Source organism: Elephas maximus, chromosome 7, assembly GCF_024166365.1.
Source record: "Elephas maximus indicus isolate mEleMax1 chromosome 7, mEleMax1 primary haplotype, whole genome shotgun sequence".
Lineage (NCBI taxonomy): Eukaryota > Metazoa > Chordata > Mammalia > Proboscidea > Elephantidae > Elephas > Elephas maximus.
This window is the reverse complement of record NC_064825.1, coordinates 102,795,591-102,817,360: the sequence shown is the minus strand read 5'-3', so window position 1 is coordinate 102,817,360 and position 21,770 is coordinate 102,795,591. Positions and strand designations below refer to the sequence as shown.

General features: G+C 55.1%; 2 protein-coding genes across 7 annotated transcripts; one reads left to right on the top strand and one right to left on the bottom strand.

Annotated features, from left to right (window-relative positions):
• Positions 1-3,197: 3,197 nt before the first annotated feature.
• Positions 3,198-10,061, top strand: PSMC3 (proteasome 26S subunit, ATPase 3). The gene is made up of 12 exons (XM_049891142.1): positions 3,198-3,463; positions 3,689-3,772; positions 4,560-4,685; positions 5,125-5,229; positions 5,324-5,386; positions 5,652-5,789; positions 6,998-7,141; positions 7,259-7,407; positions 8,332-8,428; positions 8,663-8,808; positions 9,616-9,697; positions 9,853-10,061. The coding sequence occupies exons 1-12, from the start codon at positions 3,398-3,400 to the stop codon at positions 9,961-9,963; spliced, it is 1,311 nt and encodes a 436-aa protein (XP_049747099.1). The 5' UTR covers positions 3,198-3,397; the 3' UTR covers positions 9,964-10,061.
• Positions 10,062-12,041: 1,980 nt separating this feature from the next.
• On the bottom strand, positions 12,042-20,169 carry SLC39A13 (solute carrier family 39 member 13). 6 transcript variants are annotated; one of them, XM_049891137.1, is made up of 10 exons: positions 20,095-20,169; positions 18,576-18,740; positions 16,403-16,516; positions 16,006-16,130; positions 15,521-15,634; positions 15,263-15,352; positions 14,392-14,442; positions 13,968-14,096; positions 13,710-13,809; positions 12,042-13,116 (listed from the first exon to the last, which is right to left on the bottom strand). In XM_049891137.1, exons 2-10 carry the CDS (start codon positions 18,730-18,732, stop codon positions 12,806-12,808), a joined length of 1,191 nt encoding a protein of 396 aa, XP_049747094.1. In that variant the 5' UTR covers positions 18,733-18,740; positions 20,095-20,169; the 3' UTR covers positions 12,042-12,805. The 6 variants fall into 6 exon arrangements, with proteins under 6 accessions (XP_049747094.1, XP_049747092.1, XP_049747098.1 ...); XM_049891135.1 differs by having other exon boundaries at positions 12,047-13,116; positions 18,432-18,740; XM_049891141.1 differs by having other exon boundaries at positions 13,004-13,116; positions 13,964-14,096; positions 18,432-18,740.
• Positions 20,170-21,770: the final 1,601 nt, after the last annotated feature.

The following is a 21,770-nucleotide window of genomic DNA, read 5'->3' as shown; positions in this document are numbered from 1 at the left end:
GTGCTTGAGCCCATTGTTGCAGCCACTGTGTCAATCCACCTCGTTGAGGGTCTTCCTCTCTTTCGCTGACCCTCTACTTTACAAAACATGATGTCCTTCTCCAGGGACTGATCCCTCCTGACAACATGTCAAAAGTATGTGAGACATAATCTCACCATCCTTGCGTCTAAGGAATATTCTGGTTGTACTTCTTCCAAGACAGATTTGTTCCTTCTTTTGGCAGTCCATGGTATATTCAGTATCCTTCACCAACACCACAATTCAAAGGTGTCAATTCTTCTTCAGTCTTCCTTGTTCATCATCCAGCTTTTGCATGCATGTGATGCAATAGAAAATACCATGGTTTGGGTCAGGTGCACCTTAGTCCTCAGAGTGACATCTTTGCTTTTTAACACTTTAAAGAGGTCTTTTGCATCAGATTTGCCCAATGCAATATGTCATTTGATTTCTTGACTGCCGCTTCCACGCCTGTCGATTGTGGATCCAAGTGAAATGAAATCCTTGACAACTTCAATCTTCTCTCCACTTATCATGATGTTGCTTATTGGTCCAACTATGAGGATTTTTGTTTTCTTTATGTTGAGGTGTAATCCATATTGAAGGCTGTAGTCTGATCTTCATCAGTAAGTACTTCAAGTCCTCTTCACTTTGAGCAAGCAGGGCTGTGTCGTCTACATATCACAGATTGTTAATGAGTCTTCCTCCAATCCTGATGCCCCATTCTTTCTTCATATTGTCCAGCTTCTCAGATTACTTGTTCAGCATGCAGGCTGAATAAGTATGGGGAAAGGATACAACCTGACGCACACCTTCCTTACTTTAAGCCACGCAGTATCCCCTTGTTCTGTTCAAACAACTCCCTCTTGAGCTACGTACAGGTTCCTTGTGAGCACAGTGAAGTGTTCTGGAATTCCCATTCTTCGCAATGTTATCCATAATTTGTTATGATCTACACAGCCTTTGCATAGTCAATAAAATACACGTAAAGACCTTTCTGGTATTCTCTGCTTTAGCCAGAATCCATCTAACAGCAGCAATGATATCCCTCATTCCATGTCATCTTCTAAATCTGTCCTGAATTTCTGGCAGTTCTCTGTAGATACACTGCTGCAGCCACTGTACATTTCATGTTCTGATTATTAATGGATGTTTGCAGCTGTTTCTTCTCATTTTGAGTCATGCCACATCAGCAAATGAAGGTCCCAACAAGCTTGACTCCCTCCATGTCATTAAGGTTGACTCTACTTTGAGGAGACAGCTCTTCCCCAGTTGTCTTTTGAGTGCCTTCCAACCCAAGGGACTCATCTTCCAGCGCTATATCAGACAATGTTCTACTGCTATTCATTAGGTTTTCACTGGCTAATTCTTTTTAGAAGTAGACCACCGGGTCCTTCTTCCTTGTCTTCCTTAGCCTGGAAGCTCAGCTGAAACCTGTCCACCATGGGTGACCCTGCTGGTATTTGAATACTGGTGGCATAGCTTCCAGCATCACAGCAATATGCAAGCCCCCACAGTATGACAAACTGACAGACACATGAGGGCTATAAAGATTACAGCGTAGGAAACCCTGTGAGGGAAGTTCTACTCTGTCACATAGGGTTGCTATGAGTCACAATTGACGGCACCCAACAACAAGAAGCATCCTAGTTCTTCCACTTTTTGGATGCACTGAGGCCAAGTCCGACTCTTCCTTAACAGCCTCTTGGGTATGAAAGAAGCTCCCATTTAATGATTCTCTCCAGTAACCCTGAGTGAAATGAGTGTCTGCTCATTGCATCTCAGCGCCAGGCTACTCTAGTCAGTACCTTCCAACACCAACACAGGCCCAGGGTGGTGGCTTTCTAAACATATTCCAATATTTTGGAACCTCTGAATGTGGGGCCCAGAATTGGACTGTCCTTTTCCAAGTGTGGCGGGACCAGCACAGTCAGTGAAGACCATCCCTTCTTGAACTGGGACTTCCTGACTTCTATCAGGCAACTCTGAAAGGTGGGAATTTGGGGTCAGTAGCCCCAGTGTTGACACAAACTCACTGAATGACCTTGGGCAAGTCACTTAATCTGAGCCTCCATGTCCTTATCTAAAATTGAGAATAGTTTAATAGTCCACAGGGCAGGACTGTTGAGAGGATGGAACCAAATGCTGCTTGCTATCTGAGGAGGTGCTTTGTCAGTCTAAGTGAGCAACTGCAAATGTTAACTGTTATATCCAAAGAAGTAAATTAAAAACCACTGAGCAGATTTTCACTAAGTTGGAGGGTATTTTTGTGATGGCTTGACTTATAATATAAACGACGTGACTTACATGGAGTTCGGGGTTGGGGGAACTCCGGGGCTTCTCCAGAGCGCAGACACAGGTGAACAAATGAGTCCTCTGAGCCCATGATACAAAGAAATCTTTCCTACTCATTGAGGTAACTAACCACGGACAGAGAAAACGGACGACTACAGACATGAGTCATAGTGTTTTTAATTGTGGAGACTGATAGTCAGTGGAGCTCTTCAGAGAAAACGGACGACTACAGACATGAGTCATAGTGTTTTTAATTGTGGAGACTGATCGTCAGTGGAGCTCTTCCCCCCGGGCAATTCCGTGGAGCCTGCTCTGGAGTTAGCCCACCCACTGCCGTCCAGTCGATTCCGACTCATAGCGACCCTGTAGAACAGAGAAGAACTGCCTCGTAGAGTTTCCGAACTGCCAACCTTTTGGTTAGCAGCCGTAGCACTTAACCACTACGCCACGAGGGTTTCCTTGGAGTTAGCAGAAGCAGCGATATATCTCTTTACAACTGGCTAGTGATTCTCTCCTGTAACCCTGAGTGGCCAGCTTGTAATTAAATAATTATTATAAAACTGCAACCCAAGGTAGCATCCTCTTTTTTAGCCTTTTGCACATATCTGGCGCGTGTTGTTTATGGTTTGGGAGGTAGTGCCATCGTGTGAATTCCCTAATTCTACCACCGCCAGATTTGGGGTTTGAAATCGCCACTTTGGAAATACGCTTTCAGCTACGGACCAGATTAAAACTACATTTCCCACAGGCCCTCGCGGCTACCCTCTTTTCTGTCTCCTCTTCCGGTTTTACATTCTGGCCCCGCCTCCGCTGTGCGCGTCGGCCAATAGCGGCCGCACCCTTCGCGCCGGCTTGAACAGGACGAGGGAGGGAACTCTTCAGGAACCACGCGGGCGGGGCCTGTGGCCCGAGCTTCGTCTTTTGAGTCGGAAGAGCAGATTCGCTGAGGTAAAGCGGCCAGAGCTAACCTCGGCAAGTGTTGAGTATTTGGCCAGGGAAGGTCTGCCGCTAGTGAGGGGCAGGCGTTAAGAAAGACGGGATTAATCTCTCGCCGCGGCTCCTGCCCCGTCCGATCTTCGGCCTTCTCCTCCAAGAAGTGAATCTGATGCCGGAACTCAAGGATCCAGTGACTCGGCAGGAGAAGATGGCGACCGTTTGGGATGAGGCTGAGGTGGGTGACCGGAGAGCTGGGGTACCGGAGCCGGGGCCAGCGGGGAGACGCCCTTAGGGGGAGGGGAGGAAATGTCTGAGGGGTCGAGTTCTGGTCTAGTCCCAGGAAGGGGGCCGCTTGGGATTTGGGCAAGATGTGGACAGGGATCCTGGCTCCTTCATCCCGGTTTTATAGGCGGGCTGTGAGTGAGAACAAGTTTTTTTTTTTTTTTTTCCCCGAGAACAGCAAGATGGAATCGGGGAAGAGGTGCTCAAAATGTCCACGGAAGAGATCATTCAGCGCACACGGCTGCTGGACAGTGAGATCAAGGTGGGTATACTGCCCCTGTCGCGGTAGTGGAGCCCCCACAGGGCAGGCCTGGTGACCTCTAAGCCTCTTCCACATCGCTCTTGGTTTTCCTTTCCCGTAGTGGGGGACATGTGGCCCGCGGCTTTCTACTCACTCCCCAGGAAAAAAGAAATGAAAACTAAGCTTGAAAGGGGACGAGAAGGAAGATCGGAGGGACTGGGGTGGGACACCAGGCTAGAGAGGAGTAATCACCATACTGCCCTTGCCAAAGATGTCTTAAGTATACCTCCCAGCAATCCTTCTGGTATTAAACCCGTTGCCCTAGAGACCATTCCGACTCCTAGCAACCCTATAGGACAGAGTAGAACTGCCCCATAGGGTTTCCAAGGGGTGCTTAGTGGATTTGAACTGTCGACCTTTTGGTTAGCAGCCATAGCACTTAACCATTATGCCACCAGGGTTTCCACTTAGCATCCCCATTTTACAGATGAGGGAACTGTGATTCAGAGGTTTTTAACTGTGCTGGAGTGCCCAACCCTTAATAAAAGACAGAACTTAGATTTATGTTTGCCTGATGAAGGCCTGGTCTTTTCTCTATTCTCCAATTACTTCACCAGGTTTCCAAACTGGCGTCCTGTTTGGACCTCAGCTGCATGTGGACACAGTTAGGCTCGGCCTTTGGGGAGCCTTAGAGCTGGATGAAGGAAAGGGGAAAGGGTCTCCTGGGCAGCCTGGACCTCACCAGTTGCAGGGCCCTAGGACAAGCAGAGCAGGGCTGAATGTTTGCCTCCACTCACCTTCATCCTAGATCATGAAGAGCGAAGTGTTGCGAGTCACCCACGAGCTCCAAGCCATGAAAGATAAGATCAAAGAGAACAGCGAGAAAATCAAAGTGAACAAGACCCTGCCGTACCTTGTCTCCAACGTCATCGAGGTGTGTGTGTATGTGGAGGGGAAGAGGGGCTCAGCAGGGCTTGGGCACAGTCTGGGGTGGGGCTACTGGGGAAAGAATGGGTGAAAGTTTTGAGGCCCAGATTACCTGTTAGAGCAACTCCTCCTGGGGCCCCTTCCCTAGTCTGTACTTCTGGGGAGGAGGGTCTGAAAAGACATTGGAAGCCTCATGTCTCTTTTGTTGTGTTACTCTTTCTCAGGAGTAGGTAAGCTCTGTGCAGAGAAGCAGCACCTAAGCAGAGATCTTGTCAGTCTCCTGGCTTATCAGCTGCACATTTGCTGGGCTCAGGGCTAGTTTGAGGAGTAAGGAAAGGATGGCCAGCAAGTGCTGGGAATTGTCTCAGGGCCCAGGAAGCACAGAGCTGTGTGGGGATACAGGAGGCTGAACAGGGCCTCTTGATTCGAGCGTTTTCCTTTGTCAGCTGCTGGATGTTGATCCCAATGACCAAGAGGAGGATGGTGCCAATATTGACCTAGACTCCCAGAGGAAGGGCAAGTGTGCAGTGATCAAAACCTCTACACGACAGGTGAGGCTGGCTCAACAATAGGAGAACTGAGGAGGGCAAGGGGAGGATATGGCATGGCCAATAATGGAGACTATACCTGGAATCTTTCCTACAGACATACTTCCTGCCTGTGATTGGGTTGGTGGATGCTGAAAAGCTGAAGCCAGGGGACCTGGTGGTGAGTGGTACCTGAGCCCAGATGGGGTTTTTCCAGCGAGGTTTCTCCCACTGACTAGCTGAGCCCCTGCCTCAGCCCCCAGGTTACCATAGGCTCTGAATCTCTGGGCAGAGCAGCTCCGTGAATCTGGCACCTGACCTCCTATTCCTTTCTTCTTATGTTGCCCAGTCCAGTGTCTTTCCTTCCACTCTAGAGACACTTATCACACCACCAATTAGGTAGGCCTTGAGCTAGGACAGATCTGAAGGCTTCGTTCTATTCCTAGGGTGTGAATAAAGACTCCTATCTAATCCTGGAGACCCTGCCCACAGAATACGACTCAAGAGTGAAGGCCATGGAGGTGGATGAGAGGCCCACAGAGCAATACAGTGACATCGGGGGCTTGGACAAGCAGATCCAGGAGGTGAGGGAGGAATGGCAGCTGCCAAAGCCTTTCATATTTTTGTTTCACTGACCAGAGCACTGCTGTGCTCTAATATGTCTCCCATCTTCATAGCATCCTAGGGAGGAAAGGAAGTGCCATGTAGCAGGTTAGGAGACTGAGTTCTAGGGAGACTGAATGACTTGCTCAGGGTCGCAGAAAATGAGGGCCAGAGCCATAACTAGAGCTCAGGCGCCTGGTTCTCAGCCCAGTGTTCTTCCACCATATCCTGCTGAGAGGTCATGGCCAGTCCTTGGTAGGGGTGACTGGTCTTCTGTGTCTTCTTGAGATAGGGTAGGGAGAGGGCGGTGTCTGAATTGGAGTAGGAGGGTTGCAGATTGGGGCTGAAGCCATTAAGAGTTGGGCTGTCCTGGGGCTGGGGCTTGGGGACCATAGTTTCAGGGGACATCTAGGTCGATTGGCATAACAAAGTTTCTTAAGAAAATCTTCTGCATCCCACTTTGGTGAGTGGTGTCTGGGGCCTTAAAAGCTTGTGAGTGACCATCTAAGATGCATCAATTGGTCCCAACCCATGTAGAACAAAGGAGAATGAAAAACACCAAGACGCAAGGAAAATATTAGCCCAAGAGACAAAAGGTCCACGTAAACCAGAGACCCTACCAGCCTGAGACCAGAAGAACTAGATGGTGCCTGGCTACCACCAGTGGCTGCCCTGACAGGGAACACGACAGAGAGTCCTGGATGGAGTGGGAGAAAAGTATGGAGCAGAACTCAAATTCATGTAAAAAGACCAAACTTAATGGTCTGATAGAGACTGGAGGAACCTCCGAAACTATGGCCTTTGGACTCTGTTAACCCAGAACTAAAACCATTCATGAAGCCTACTCTTCAGACAAAGACTAGACAGGACTATAAAACAAAAAATAATACTCTTGAGGAGTGTGCTTAGTTCAATCAGATACACAAGACCAAATGGGCGGCTCTTGTCTAGGGGCAGGATGAGAAGGGAGGAGCTGGTTGAATGGACACAGGGAACCCGGGGTGGAAAGGAGGAGTGTTCTGTCACGTTGTGGGGCTGCAACTAATGCCACAAAATGATGTGTGTATAAATTTTGATATGAGAAATTAACTTGAGCTGTAAATTTTCACCTAAAGCACAGTAAAAAAAGAGCTGGGCAGTAGGAGCCCTCAGGGCTTCGCTCTCCTCATCCAGGTCTTCTTCCTGGCAGCTGGTAGAGGCCATTGTCCTGCCAATGAACCACAAGGAGAAGTTTGAGAACTTAGGGATCCAACCTCCAAAGGGGGTGCTGATGTACGGGCCCCCAGGCACGGGGAAGACCCTGCTGGCCCGGGCCTGTGCTGCACAGACCAAGGTAAGTGCTTTAGAAAGATTGAGGAGGGAGTGGGCGGAGCTGAAGCTCTACCAGGTGGGCTCAAAGGGGTTTCTTGTGGTACCTGTGGTCTGACCCCACCATCCCCTCCTCCCCCAGGCCACCTTCCTGAAGCTGGCTGGCCCCCAGCTGGTGCAGATGTTCATTGGAGATGGTGCCAAGCTGGTCCGGGATGCCTTCGCCCTGGCCAAGGAGAAAGCCCCGTCCATCATCTTCATTGATGAGCTGGATGCCATCGGCACCAAGCGGTAAGGGAGAGCTGGGCACCACCAAGGAGATCGTTGTAGCAGGAGGGCCTAGATTCCCCACTGTCTTAAGTTCCAACTTTTTCGCTCTCCACTGGGACAGTGGCTGCTCTATTCTTGTAGTTCTGCTATCCAAATTCTTGCCTCACGGCTGCTAACTGTTCTTTTCAAAACAAGTCAGGTGACTTCACTCACATGCACCCACAGTCTCTAACACAAACAGATGCTGTTTAAAACACTTCCTTGGCCTCCCCATTGCTCCTTGGGAAAAATGCTGAACTTGCTGGAGTCCACAAGGCTGCACATGTGGGCTGCCCCTGCCGGCCTCCAGCCTCATCCTGCACATACCCCCTCCCCTTAGGCTCTCCTCCACCCCCAACAACTGCAATATCCTCATGGTTTTTAGGCCCTCTCCAGCTCTGGGGCAGGAGAAATTTTGCACCTGCTGTTCCCTCTCTTAAATGTGATCTTCCTTTCCCCTATTTTCCATTGGTTGGTTGCCTGCCAGTGTTTTGGCGTTCAGCCTTCAGTGTGTTTTCAGTCTGGGGAATACTTCCTGAGGGATGCCGGCCTGGACTCCCCCAACCCTCACACAACGTCCCAAGTCTGGGCCAGATCACTGTCTTTCCAAAGGCTTGTTTCAGTGTGCAGTCACACATTTCATCAGGTGACAGCCGGCAGTGGCTGTTTTTGTTCTCTGTTGTGTCCTCAGCATGGCATCTGAGCCCAGGAGCCTCTCCAGTTGAATGCTGCCATCAGCACTTACAGTTTTGTGTGCCTGTCCGTAGCCTGGAGGCCTCACATTGAGTGAGACGTTTCCCTGCCCCGGGCAGGTGGGCAGGTTGGGTTAGACTTCCTGTGGGTGGAGAAGGGAGACGGCTCTGCCCAAGCTGTGCCTTACCAGTGTCTCGGGCCTCCTGTGTGCAGCTTCGACAGTGAGAAGGCAGGGGACCGGGAGGTGCAGAGGACAATGCTGGAGCTTTTGAACCAGCTGGATGGGTTCCAGCCCAACACTCAAGTAAAGGTGAGTATTCCCGTCACATTGGAGATGAAGGAAAGGAGGCCTAGAGGTGTGGAGCCTTTCTCAGGGTCACTCAGCTAGTAAACGGTGGACTAGAATTAGAGTTCAGGTCTGTCTTTAACATCCACTGTTATTTCACCCATACCCTGGGCTGCGCCTGCCTTTTCTGACCATGACTGTGCCTGTCTGTGACCACCTTCCTCTTCAGTTCAAGGTGTTGCTCCTTTTCTTCCTCAGGTCATCGCAGCCACTAACAGGGTGGACATCTTGGACCCTGCCCTGCTCCGCTCAGGTCGCCTGGACCGCAAGATCGAGTTCCCGATGCCCAATGAGGAGGCACGGGCCAGGATCATGCAGATCCACTCACGGAAGATGAATGTCAGGTGGGCCAGGATGAGCCGGGTGTGGGGACCTGAGGGGCAGCTTCAGCAGAAGGGTGGTGTCCGTTTCTCCCCTTCGCATGGAGCTTCCCCCAGGCCTCTGTGACTACCACCACCGCTCACACCTCCATTTCTCCCCAGTTGCCCGATAGAATCTTGTGGAGGCCTGGGCCTTAATTCTGGGGACTCTGCTCTTTAGAATCCACTTACCCTCCATGACCTGAGGGCATGCAGGCCAGAGGCCCTCAGGCTCCCCTTCCCTCCTCTACCCCCCAGCAGATGAGCTCTGCCCAAACCTGACCCAGGGCATCCAGCCGGGGGCCGTGGACCTGGGCTCAGATCTGTGCAACCTGTCGCAGTGGCAGGACCTGTCTAAGCCTCAGCTTTCTTATCTGGAACTTGGGGTTATAGCACCGACCCCATGGGGTTTGTGTAATTGGATGTGGCCTTAGCAAGCACAGGCTTGGCACATGTGTACAGCAAGTGGTGGTGGCCATGCGGTGTTGAAGCAGGACGCACTCTAATTGGGAGCGTACAGAGGCTACCATCTTTTGTCTTACAAGCCCCTGCTCCCCTGCCTCTGGCCGAGTCAATCCCTGGAGTCACAGATGTAGAATTCCAAGTTAGCACCCAAGAGACACTAGAAATCACCTGGTCTAACTTGCTTTAGCCTGCCTTATCTTGTACAGTAGGTAAGGGGCTTGCCTATGGTCACAGGTCGAGTTGACCTTGCTGCATGGTGGGGTGAGAGTACCTGTGTCCCCTCCTGTCCCGTAAGTAACTGAGCCCGTGGCCCTATGCTCTCCTCAGTCCTGATGTAAACTATGAGGAGCTGGCCCGCTGCACGGATGACTTCAACGGGGCCCAGTGCAAGGCTGTGTGTGTGGAGGCGGTGAGTGGTTTCATGTCTTCTTGCCCCTTTCCCTGGTCCCGACGGGGTGTTTGGCTGGCCTGGTGGAGACTCTGAGGGGAGGAGGCTGAGAAGGCCTCTGGGAGCAGGGCTGGGGGTGTGGCAAGGCACCCTCAATGCTTGTGTCTCGGCTGTAGGGCATGATCGCGCTGCGCAGGGGTGCCACGGAGCTCACCCACGAGGACTACATGGAGGGCATCCTGGAGGTGCAGGCCAAGAAGAAAGCCAACTTGCAGTACTATGCCTAGCGGGGCCACCGGTCAGGCCTGCTCCCTGGTCTCTTCCTGGTTAAAATGAGTAATAAAAGATCGTTTCAGGTCCCTGTCACCTGTCTGTCTGGCAGGCCTGCCCTGGGCTCGAGGTGGAAGAGTGGGGGCATATGCAGGAGGCCCCCACTGGTGCCTGGGAGCCCCTGAGATAGCCACGGGCCCCAAACCAGTTGTCAGGGTGAGGCCCTTTGGGAGGGATGGAGTAGGGCTGCAGCTGTTGTCTGGGGTCTTAGGCCTGTCCCCTCTTCCCCCATAGGCCCCTCTCTCCCACCCACTCAGAGCTCTCTCAGAGCTGTTAGAGGCTTGTGGCCCTGCAGCTCTGTAATGAAGGGCCTAAAAGGGAAGCCGACTTCTTTCCCTTCTTTTTGCATTTTGGGGCCCTCGTCCTTGCTCCTTGAAATTCCTCACTTGTTCCTTAGGCCACTGAGCCTCCTGTTTCTCTGTCCCCATTAGGGCTCTCGGCCCATTGCCTGTGGCTGGAAAAGGAGCCTGAGCACGGTCTATTCTGAGAGCCCTTCTATGGTCATCTTGTGTCATGCTGTGTTCTCTGGCCCACCCCCCAATTCTGCCATCTGCCGCCTACTCCCTGCCAGGCCCCCACAGATCCTCTCCCATCCACCCAGCTTTCCAGCTCTGCCCACTTCACACCTGAGCTGGCCTGGGGACCATTTGTTGAGGTTACTCTGGGCCATGTGCTGTACATGTCTTACACGTGGTTTTATTTAGTGATCAGAATAACCGATACGGTACCCCCACTTTATAGTTAGGTTTAAGCAACTGGGCCAAGATTCTGTCAACCACCACCAGTTGCCATGGAGTTGATTCTGACTCATGGCGACCCCTGTGTATCAGAGTAGACCTGTGCTCCATACATAGGGTTTTCAGTGGCTGATTTTTTGGTAGTAGATTGCCAGGCCATTCTTCTGAGGCTCCTCTGGGTAGACTCAAACCTCCAGGCTTCTGACTGCTGATCATTTGCACTGCTCATGGACTCCAGCCAAGGTTACGCAATTGTTAAGTGGCACTGCTGGGCTTCAAACCCAGGATGGAATATAAAGCCACTCTTCTTTCCATTTTGCTGTCTTACCAGGAGTTCTGGTGGCCTCCTAAACGGCCTTTCGGAACTCTCCATCAGCTCTCATACCCCCCTGGCAAGAGCCTCTACACTCCTTTTCTCTTTCTTTCTCCTCCCGCAAGGGGGCAAGACCACAGCTCATCACCAGCTATCCCAGCTTCTGTCTGGAAGGTCCACCTCCCCAGCTGATTCCTCTCCTCTGGCCTAACTGCCTCCAAGGCGCAGTCCCTGTGTCTGGGCTACCTGTACCACTGTTTTTGGCAGTCCCATTGGCTGCCCACCCACCTGCTCTGGAGGCCTAGCAGCACAGTCCAAAGTGCTTCTGCTTCTGTCCCCTGCCCTGAGCTTGGCCACTCCTTTGCCCCCTCTCCTGTGTCCCGTTCCTCTCCTAACCAGACAGGGAGCTTGGCTCCCAGCCATGGCCCCAGAGTGTGGATCACCACCCTCTCCCTGTCTCAGTTTCCTCACCTACAAGGTGGAGCCACGCTGCCTCCCTCCGATGGCTGGGTGAGATGGTGGTATGTGCCTCTGCCACACAGCAGGGGCCCTGGGCACCTGCTGAGGTGAGGGTGGGGCTGGCACAGACAGCCCTGGACCTTGAAATATTCCTGAATATGGCACAACTAGGTGAAGCAGCTACGTCCCTTGTAAATGTTTTGCTGATGAAAATACTGGGGATATGGCAGATTCGGGCTTCCCGCCCCCCCTATACCGGACTCCCCACACTGCAGACAGTGTTGCTCTCGGCCAGCAGGCTGTCAAAGGTGTCCCAGATGGCGTGGAAAGGAGAGTTGGACACCACTTCCTCCGGCACTCTCCTGTTAGCACTGTGGGGAAGCGGTGCCCCCCGGTGCCTGGTGTTGTCTTTACACCCAGCAGTCAGGAGAGGGAGTATGGTTTAGAGTAAGGATCCCATATGCTTTCTTTTTTAAATGGAGATGGCAGTTTCATCAAAGCCAAACCTGGGAATGGGGCTTCCTTCCTGATGACATTACCAGGGGGCAGGGCAGGGGGAAGCCCCAGCAGGTAGTTCTTTAAAGCAGGGTGCTGAGGGGTTAAACTGGTATAGTGCTCAACCATTATTGGGCTAAAAAGCTAACAAAGCAGGTCAGAAAAACAAAGTGCTGGATACCCTGTTGCTCTCTACAAGAGTGGGGATGACTACGGAGACCAGGGTGGCAGCTGGGGGAGGGGGCCCTGAGGTGGCCTGAAGCTGAGGCTCGGAAAGCAGCTGACCTGGTGGGTGCATACAGAAGGCTGGGCAGCCTGGCACCCAGGACAACCCTGCTTGAACATGGAATTTGTGTGCAGAACAGAGGCAGCCAGCTTGTGGGTGATATTTATTTGCATCTTGTCTATAGAACAGTTATTTACAGATAGAAACGGAAATCAGCAGAATTGCTGTAAAACCACTCAGACCCTCTCAGTGGCCATTTCTCAGAACAGCCACGGATGAGCGGTAGGGCTTAAGCTGGGCCGTGGAGTGGGCCAGCTGAGTACCTGGGCGACAGCCAAGGGAAATAGCTGGGGATTATGGCTTCAGCGTTCTCCCAGAGCACATTCCTGAGTGCTGACAAAAGGGGCCCTCGCCACCCCCACCTTACCCCCATCCCCAGTGGGAAAGGCAAAGGGGCCCCAAGCAGGAGGCAGGCACACGGCTCACTCCTCCTGCTCCCAGACTAGCTGCCAGGCCCCCGTGCTGGCAGGAGCATCCCTGAGCTGGACCAGGCCTCTGGCCTGGGCTGCTCACTGCCCTGCAGGCTGCTGTTTGGCAGCTGGAGGTGGCAAGGGCTGTTGGCGCTGCCAGGGAGCCCTCACTGGGGACCAGGAGCTGGCCCAGGGTGGGCAGCCAGGAGGAAGAGATCTTGGAAATATCCCCCAGCTCAGTGCTGGGAGGGGTGTGACCGTCAGTGCAGAGTAGGGCTGGGGGTTCACACGAGCACCTGCCTCTTCTCTGGCCATCAGGGAAAGGGCCTTGGAGGTGGTAGAGGAAGGGCCAGAAACACGGACGCAGCAGTGAGAAGCCGCCCAGTCTCGACTCCTAGGCTGCCCAGGGCCTGTGTGCATGAGCAGAGGGGTTTACGCCCTCAGGCCAGGGGCCAATAAGGCCCCAGCAGGAGGCAGGACAGCTTTGGGGCTCCCTGCGGCCCAGGCCTCCCCTTGAGGCCCTAATGGGCAGAAGCCCCTGCTTAGGACCAGTGCCCCTGTTCTTCATCACTCACTTCGGGAGGTGATGAATGATGAGGTGGCAAGGAGGGAGGCCATGACCTGGGCCCAGCACACGAGATCACAGTGTCGGTCTCACACACACACCTTCGCAGGCAACATGTGCACACCACACACACACACACACCCTCCCGCTTGTCTGGTCGGGGATGCGTTCTCTCTCACATGCACTCGCCCTGTCTGTCTCACACACGATCACAGAATGAATCGGAGTCTCTTATTGCTGTGGGGGTGGGGACGTCCAGCATGGCTACTCGACAAAGAGCGAGAACAGCACCATCACCACGATGCCTGTGCAGAGCAGAAGCACTTGCTGCAGGGAGCGCCTGTGGGGGAGAGGGCCCAGCTCAGGGCGGAGGCCAGGTGCTCCTTCCTCCTGAGCCACTGAGGGCCTTGCCAGGGGCAGGCCCAGGGGGTCACTCACCACGGGTCGTCTTCCTCCAGGAGGTCCGGCAGCACGTTGACCAGGGCAATGTAGAGGAAGCCCCCAGAGGTGAAAGGCAGGATCCAGGCCACGGTCTCCTCTGCAGTGGCAGGTGGAGGAGGGTGCCCACTGGCTGGGACCCTGGGGAGCCATGTAATCCCACCCTTCCCATGGGGCAGACCAGGGGCAGCACCCTGTGGTTGGGGGTCCTTCCGCTGACCACCACCTGCCACGACCACCCACCATGCCCGTACCTACGCCCTTGGGGGACTGCGTACAGATGGCGAAGCAGGCGCCCAGCAGGCCCCCCAGTGCCGTCGAGAGCTGCAGCTTGGCTGCGCTCCATCGGTCAAAGCCGGCCCGAAGCAGGATGACAAAGTCACCCACCTGAGGGAAGGTTCAGATGTTCACTTGGCCCCAGCTGGCCCCAGACCCCCACACTAAGCCCCCTGCCTTGCACCAACCCTGCCCACATCCCATCGTTGGGGACCCAGTCCTGAGGAGGCTGGAGCACAGCTGCACCAGTGGCTGTAGCCCACGGGGTGAGGAGCTCCAGGCCGACAGTCCAGCCAGACTGCTGCTGCCAGGGGGTCCCACTCCCAAACTCCTCCCCCCATGCTCCAGGCCCACATTGGCAGCCAGTGGTCTCGGGCCCCTCAGGGCTGCCCCTCCGGGCACTGACCTCATGGGGTATCTCATGCAGGAGGATGGCCATGGTCGTCAGGAGCCCAATCTGCAGGAGAGGGGAGCCTGAGTCTGGGGGGGGTGGTCTGTGTTGGTGCCCTGCATGCCCCACCTGCTCACTCACTACAGATACTTACTCAGCTCTGGGCTGAGTTTGCTCTGGGCTGGACATGGCTTTGGCTACTAGGAAAATAGCAGTGAGTAAAAGAGAAGGAACCTGCCCTCATGATGCTTACAGTCGAGGGGAGACACAGGATTGAATGAATGCACACAGAAATGTGTGATTACGCACTGTGACAAGTGCTGTGATGGAAAGGACAGACTGGGTGTCGGGCCTGCATAATGGGGCCCTGATTTAGGCAAGGAGGTCAGCAAAGGCCTCACTGAGGAAGTACAAGGCTAGGTCTGCAGGATGAGAAGCCAGCTGTTCAGAGGGGCAGAATGAGAACCTGAGGTGGAGGTTGTGAGGTGAGCAAGAGCGTGGCTGGAGCACAGAGGGTAGAAGAGGGAGAAGCATCTAGAAGCTGATGGGCCAAACCTAGCAGGCTGGCAGGCTTCTCTTGGATTCTGGGAAGCTACGAAGGGTTTTAAGGAGAGGCATGTGATCCCAGAAAGGAGCGACTCGAGTCATAAGAGACCAGACCAGCAGCCTGGGATAAAAGAAGGAGCAGGGAGACCAACAAGGAGGCTGTGGCAGCGTCTGGGAGGCAGAAGGAGGGAGAAGGGCCTTGGATGAGGGCACTGGCAATGGAAGGAGCAAGAAGTAGGTAGGCTGGAGCCATTTTGGAGGTAGAAACAGCTGGTCGGCATAGGCACCATCATTCCCACTGGCAATGCCTGGGACTTCACCTGCCCCAACCCCTACTCACCTTCTTGCTCACAAGGAAGCTGGCAGCCACAGCCAACCCATGAGTGAAGTTGTCTATGGTGTTGGCCAGCAGGTTGAGATAGCCACTAACCTGGGTGAGGTGAGAGAGAACTGGACTGAGCTGGGCAGAAGGGGCTGGGCCAGCGAGGCAGGGCCGAGCCAGGCAAGCAGGGCCGAGCTGGCTGGGCAGGGCTGAGCTGGGCCAGCCACATGGGGTGGGACAGCTGTAGGAGGAGGGGGCCCTAAGCAGGCCACTCACTTTGATGCTCCGGACCATGGTATGCGGGCCGGACTCTGCAGCCGGCTGGGCCAGACAGCGGTCTCTATTGGGTGCAGGGGTAGCAGCAGCAGCCACGGGGTCTTTGCTGGGGGCCTAGGCCCAGGAGGAGGGAGAGGTGGCATTAGATGCCCCCAACCCAGCCAGGGTAGTCACAGAAGAGAGACAAAGACAGAGAACATGTACTTTCTCTTTAGGCTTCTCTACAGCTCCATCAGCTGGGTGTCTCCAAACTTGATGGCCCCCACCCTTGCGCTGCTGCCACTATCAGTCTATCGGCACAAGTCACAGCAGGGGCTGCTGCCATCACTGCCCAGACCCTCCCAGAAAAGCTGGTCCAGTGGCCCAGAGCTCTCAGGAAAGAGAGCCAAGAGGTCCAGTTTCCAGGATTCAGCTCGGAACACCAGGCCCTGGGCCCCACCATAGATGAAAGGCTGATGTAGCCAGGCCCTGGGCTTGGGGCTCACCTGGCCAGGCCCCTCCTTCTCCTTGCTGTCCAGGAACATCTTCTCCAACACCAGGAAGGTCAGGAAGCCAGCGATGACCCACAGCCCCAGTTGCTGCTGCTGCTGCAGGCTCTGTCCCTCACCGCCTGTAGGGGTGGCACCATCAGGCCAAGCCAGGCCACAGGAGTGGAGGCCACCTGGGATGGAACCTAGTCTAGGGCAGTGATGTGCTGTGGGCCAGGGCTGGCTGGAAGAGTCTCTGGGTTCCAGAGTGACCCTCCCTCCTAGGTGAAGTCCTGCCAGATACCCAGAGCCCCTCCCCTGGTCACTGGCGTAACAGGCAGGGCCTGAGCACCCCTGGGCATGGGCACCAACTTCCCCTCCTGCCCTCCTGCCCCAGGGCTGCGGCCTCACTCACCGGGGCTGGAGCTGCACGTGTAGGCCCACGCCTCGGGCAGCAGGTGCAGAAACACGTTGCCCAAGAGGCCCCCCAAGGCAAAGCTGAGCAGCTGCTTCAGGCGCCGGGCCCCGGCTGCAAGGCAGAGATTGGGGCCTGGGGGCTGACCCACCGCTGAAGCCTTGCCCGGCCTCTGTCTCACCCAGCTCACTGGGCTCCTTCTGTTGTCCCCACCAGACCACAAGCCTCTGGAAGGCTGGACAGGGGCTGCTGCTCTCCCTGGGTCCCCCGCCCCACAGGCCAGCAAGGGCCATGTGCTCAGAAGGCACACACCGCAACCTTCTGGAGAGCTGTGGCGCCACCTCCGCACCACAGTTAAGAGCCTGGGCTTTGGAGCCTGACGGACTCCTCAACTTACCAGCTGGGGACTGGGGACTTCTGAGACTCAGTTTTCCCATCTACAAATTGGGGAGAACTGTATTTTTCTGATAGGGATCTTGGGGGAATTAAATGACAATACACACAGCAAGTGCTCATTAAATGGGAACTTTTCTCCTACCAGCCACTCTTAGGAAAGTGGCAGAGGTTTGTGGACTTTTGCAAACTTGTAGCTTCCAGAGCTGGAAATGCCCTAAGAGGACTGCTTCCAGCTCCTTGGTTTGATAGAGAAACTGAGGCCCTGAGGGCACGGGCAGCTTGGTGGCGGGGTGGGGTCCCAGAGGAAGTTGCTCCTCCCGGGCTGGGTGGCCTGGGGCTGCTCAAAGGACTTCTCTGTGCCTGTGTTTCCCTATTTGTAAAATGGAGCTAACAATCCCAGACCGCCCTCCCCTGACCTCCAGGGCTGCTCTGAGAAGGGGGTGAGCTGGTGCACAGGGTCCTGGGCATGACAGCAGGCTTCGCGAGGGCTTGGATCACAGTTGTCCCAGCCCTCAGCCCAGTGCCTGGCACGGAGGAGCTGCTCTGCCTGCTGAGCAAATGGTTCCTGGGCCAGCGGGCAGCACAAGCCACTGGGCACTTGTTACAGATTCCTGGGGCCCCAGTCCAGACCTACTATGTCACACTCCAGGGGCAGGGCAAGACAGGCATCTGCCTTTTTAGCAGCTTTCCATATACTCTTTTTGTTTTAAATTACAATATGTTATTTGTGATTAAAAGAGACCCTGGGTGGAGCAAATGATTAAGCATTCAACTATTAGCCAAAAAGTTGGATGCTTGAATGCCCTGGAAGAAAGGCCTGGCGATCTACTTCCAAAAGTTCACAGCCTTGAAAACCCTGTGGAGCAGTTGTACTCTGCACCCTTGGGGTCGCCATGAGTCAGAATCAGCATGACGGCAAGTAAGAACTACAATGTGAGATTAGGTGTACAGGCACATGGTACAAAAGGGTAGCCAAGGAAAAAGCTCCCAGCTGTAACTGTGCCCCCTTCTCCCAGATCCCCTCCCAGAGGCAGGCCCTGCTACCGGCCACTTGGGCGTCTTGTGGATTCCTGGGAGCACTGACCCAGCTGCTCCAGACTTGATTAACTGCTTGGACTGTGAGCAGAAACTGAAGGCAAAGCCAGTGCTTTGCTCTCTACTGCATCTCCGTGCCCAGGCTGAGGCCTGCAAACCTGCCCTTTCCTTGATCCAGGCACTTTCCTACATGCTTTGCTTATATTAGTTCATTTCATCTCCACGATAGTACCTATGAAGTAGATAATATTACTATCCCCATTTTAAAGGTTGTGAGACTGAGGCACAGTGAAGTTAAGTAACTTGCCCAGTGCTACCCAGCTGGTAGGTGGCAGAGCCAGGACCTGAACGCATGCTGCCTGGCATCTGTATTTCCAACCTCTATCTATACTGCTTCTTGGTGAATGTTTGCTGACTGAAAAGACAAATAAATGTACGGATGAACGAACAAATGAACAGGGTACACCCTGGTCTCCCAGGGCCCCAGGTGAGAAATTTGACACACTGTAACCCAGGAGGAGTGACCCCAGGTCTCCCAGAAGAGCGGCAGCACATTTCCCTTGGCTGGGCACCCTGGGCGTCAGAAGAGGTCACCCACCTTCTGAGCGCAGCGCAGTCCCCATCTCCAGGGGAATGATGAGCAAGGGGAAGACCCCGCTGAGCCCCACCATGAGCGAGCCCAGGAGAGAGCAGATCCAGGTGTCCAGTCTCTCCCCGCTCAGCAGGGCCCCCCAGGACTCACTCTCCTTGTTGTCCAGGCGACAGGCTGCTGCGGGCCCCCGGCTCCGGAGGGCCGGCTGGGAGCCCCCAGCCCCTCCTAGGAGCTCCAGGGCAAGAGCAGTGAGGAAGATGAGCCTTTGGCCCGCCATGCCACAGCCAGGGCAGGGACATCCAGGCATGCCACGTTCTGAAAAACACAAAGGACGCTTAGGCCAGCTGTCACCCTTGGCCATGCACCTGCTCAGGAGATGTGGCTTCTCAACCTCCTCTTGCCAAAAGACCACAGCATCGCCCTTCTGCACGCCTTGCCCAGGGCATTGAGGGTCCGAGCAGTGGATGCACAGAGCAAAGGGGTTCTGCTCCTCCACATCCCCACTCCCGAGGAGCACACATTTTTTCCTTCGGAGCCTGCTCCAGACGGTGTGTCAGCATGTCCGCCTGAGGCTAAACTTTCCCTAATGACAGGGTGAAGTGTTGGCCCGGCCCAGCTGGGTGTTTCTGGCTGCCAGGGATGGCTTTGCTGGTAGGGCACTCCAGGGCTGGGGGCCAGCATTGTCCAGGTTAATGGGGTGGCATTACGAGGCGCAAGTGGAGAAACCACACAGCTGAGCTCAGACAAGACCATCAAAGCTTCCTCCTAGGAAACGAGCCCAGTGACCCCAGCACAGGGAGAAAGACAGGAGATGGGACTGGACAGAAAGGATCCTTTAGCCAAGAGATGCCTCACGGATACACAAGGCATGGGAGGCCTGCAGTTACCTCTAAGCTCTATACTTTTAACTGACTTCAGGCAAGTCCCCGAAGCCCCCTCTCTGAGGATGGGAATAGCAGTGCCTCCTTCGGAGTAAAGACAAGCTGAGCTTGATAATGTAGGTGAGCGCCCCGGCATGGAGGAGGCACACAGAGGTCTTCCTTGTGCCGGGGGAGGCAGGCAGCACCCCCAGCAGGAATGTGCCAGCCGGCAGCGGATCACAGGCAGCCAGTCACAGGACGTGGAAGTGAGTCAACCAAGCGAGAAGTGCAGTCTGGAAACTCAGGCATGAGGTTTAAAAGTGGCTCTGCCCTGCCTCATGCTGCTTGTGACCTTGAACTGGCGACGTCCCTGCCTCAGTTTCCTCATCTGCTGATGGAGGTCGGAGGGAAGGAAAGCAGCTGCCTGGGGGCTGAAATTTTCCCAGGAAAAAAGAAGCCCAGCACTGGGATCTCCAGGCCTTACTGGAGACTGATGAAACCAGTTGGGGACCGAAAGGCGGCACGGGCCAGGGCAGGGTTGGGGGCCATGCGGGTCCCGTAGAGGCGTGGGGGCCACAGGTTTGGGAGAGTAGAGGGTACTAAGAGAGGCGAGGAAACGCAGAAAACAGGAGAGAGAGAAGAGGCAGTGAGAGCGCCAGCAAGCGGACAGAGAGAGGACGGACGAAAGAGAGGGAGCGATGGGAGCGAAGTGTGGGAGACGGAAGAGAAGATCCCGAGGGAAGCAAGTTTCACTCCGGGCTCGAGGCGAAGAGCTGGGACGAGTCGGTCCGGGTCAGGCGGTCACTCACCGTGAGGCGGCGGCGGCGGCGCTCCGGGCGGCCCCGGCCATCCAGCTGCGGTGCCGCGCCCCGCCCCGGGTCTGCCCCGCCCGGCCCGACAGCCCGGCCCCCGGCCCGGGGCCGCCTCCGGCGTGCGGCCACGTCACACGGGGTCTGTCCGGAACCCGACGCACCGCGCGGCGCGGGCCGAGGGGGACGGTGGCCGGAGCGCGCTTCCGCCTCGCGCCCATGGGGGACCCGGGCAGCAGCGCACTTCCGCCGGGGCCGGGGTGGCGGGAAGTGGGAACCCCACGGGAACCGCGCTCCGCCAGGCTGGGCAGGGCGGAGGCGGTATCCCCGCGGGGACCACGATCCGCCCGGCCGCTGGGCTTGCGGGTCTGGCCGCCGCTTCCCGTCCCTGGCTACAGTCCCTCTTGCGGCCGCAGGGGGGCGCGCCCGGCCTCCAGACAGCTCCGCCCTGGGCCGGGCGGAGTCGGGATCGGAGTGGGAGGGCTACTGCGGCGCTCCTGCTCTGAGTCAGCCTGGCCTGGCTCCTCCATGAACAAGGGAAAGGGGAAGTGCCTGCCGCAGGGAGGGGCCTGGCCCCGGGAACCTCAGAAGAGGGAATTTTATTCTTACTCATCGAATTATTTTTATGCTTTGGTTTCTCACTGGGGACCTCAGGCCTCTGTCTTCAGGATTTGTAACCCTTTGGGGTCCAGTGCTTGACAGTGGACCCTGTCGCTGGGAAATCCAAACCTGGGGACGAGGGCTCTGTGCTCCCCTCACCTGGGGAACCTAGGCCTGACCTCTTCTTTCAGACTAGTGCAGCAAACAATAGCAATTATTATTATAACTGCTATTTACTGCACACCTATTACGTGCTAGTCTACCTGCATGATCTTAATTCTCTTTATATCCCGTTGAGGTCATACAATGGCAGCAAATGGCAGGTTGAGGAGTCACACCTGAATGTCTCTGACCCAAGAGCATGTCCTTCCATTCTCACTTTTTGGGCCTGAACAGCAGCGGGAGTCTGGCCTGGGCATCATCTGGGAATCAGCAAGGACCGGAGAACATTTAGGCAGGGGCAAGTGGGTACTTACCTGGGCAGAGACTGCACTGGGGTGAGGGTCTCCAAGCCTCTGACCCTCATTCACCTCCTCTGGCAGCTCCTCCTGCCAGTACTGTGTTGTTCTGCCCCTACTGGGGGCTCTGAAGGCACTCAGCTTTCACATGCTGGATCTGGTGGCCTGACCCACCTCACACCCCAATTTCTGCCCTTCCCAAACCCCCAACTCCTTCCAGGTGGGACTAGTTTGTCCTCAAAATATCTAGTCTACCTCACTCCACCAGGCCCATCAGGTGGCCAGGATGCTCCCCACTGGGTCCCTCACTGAGTTCTGAGATGCAACCCTCCTGGGCTGGTTTCTTTGCAAATGGAGGAAGACACCCAAGGGTGCTACTCTGGGACCGCTGAGATGCCCCCCTCCTAGTATGCAAATCACTCCATCGTATGCAAAGCACTTCACAATATGCAAATGATTTCATAATAACACAGTCAGCAAACCTGCCTGAGGGCTGAGGGTTCCTGGCCACCCAGCAAGGGAGTGGGCAAGACACAGCCCGAAAAGCAACCTGCTGCCTGCCCTCTGCCCTTTTCCTCCCTGGCCTGGAATTTCCACCATCACACTCTCTAATGGATT

Coding starts and splice junctions, on each gene's coding strand:
- SLC39A13 (XM_049891135.1), bottom strand. CDS start 18,732: ATGCCTGGATGTCCCTGCCCTGGCTGTGGCATGGCGGGCCAAAGGCTC. Junction 15,353..15,520: donor CCATGGTCCGGAGCATCAAA/GTGAGTGGCCTG, acceptor CACCTCACCCAG/GTTAGTGGCTATCTCAACCT. Junction 13,117..13,709: donor CTGGAGGAAGACGACCCGTG/GTGAGTGACCCC, acceptor TCATGCACACAG/GCCCTGGGCAGCCTAGGAGT.
- PSMC3 (XM_049891142.1), top strand. CDS start 3,398: ATGCCGGAACTCAAGGATCCAGTGACTCGGCAGGAGAAGATGGCGACC. Junction 3,773..4,559: donor TGCTGGACAGTGAGATCAAG/GTGGGTATACTG, acceptor CCTTCATCCTAG/ATCATGAAGAGCGAAGTGTT. Junction 7,408..8,331: donor GATGCCATCGGCACCAAGCG/GTAAGGGAGAGC, acceptor TCCTGTGTGCAG/CTTCGACAGTGAGAAGGCAG.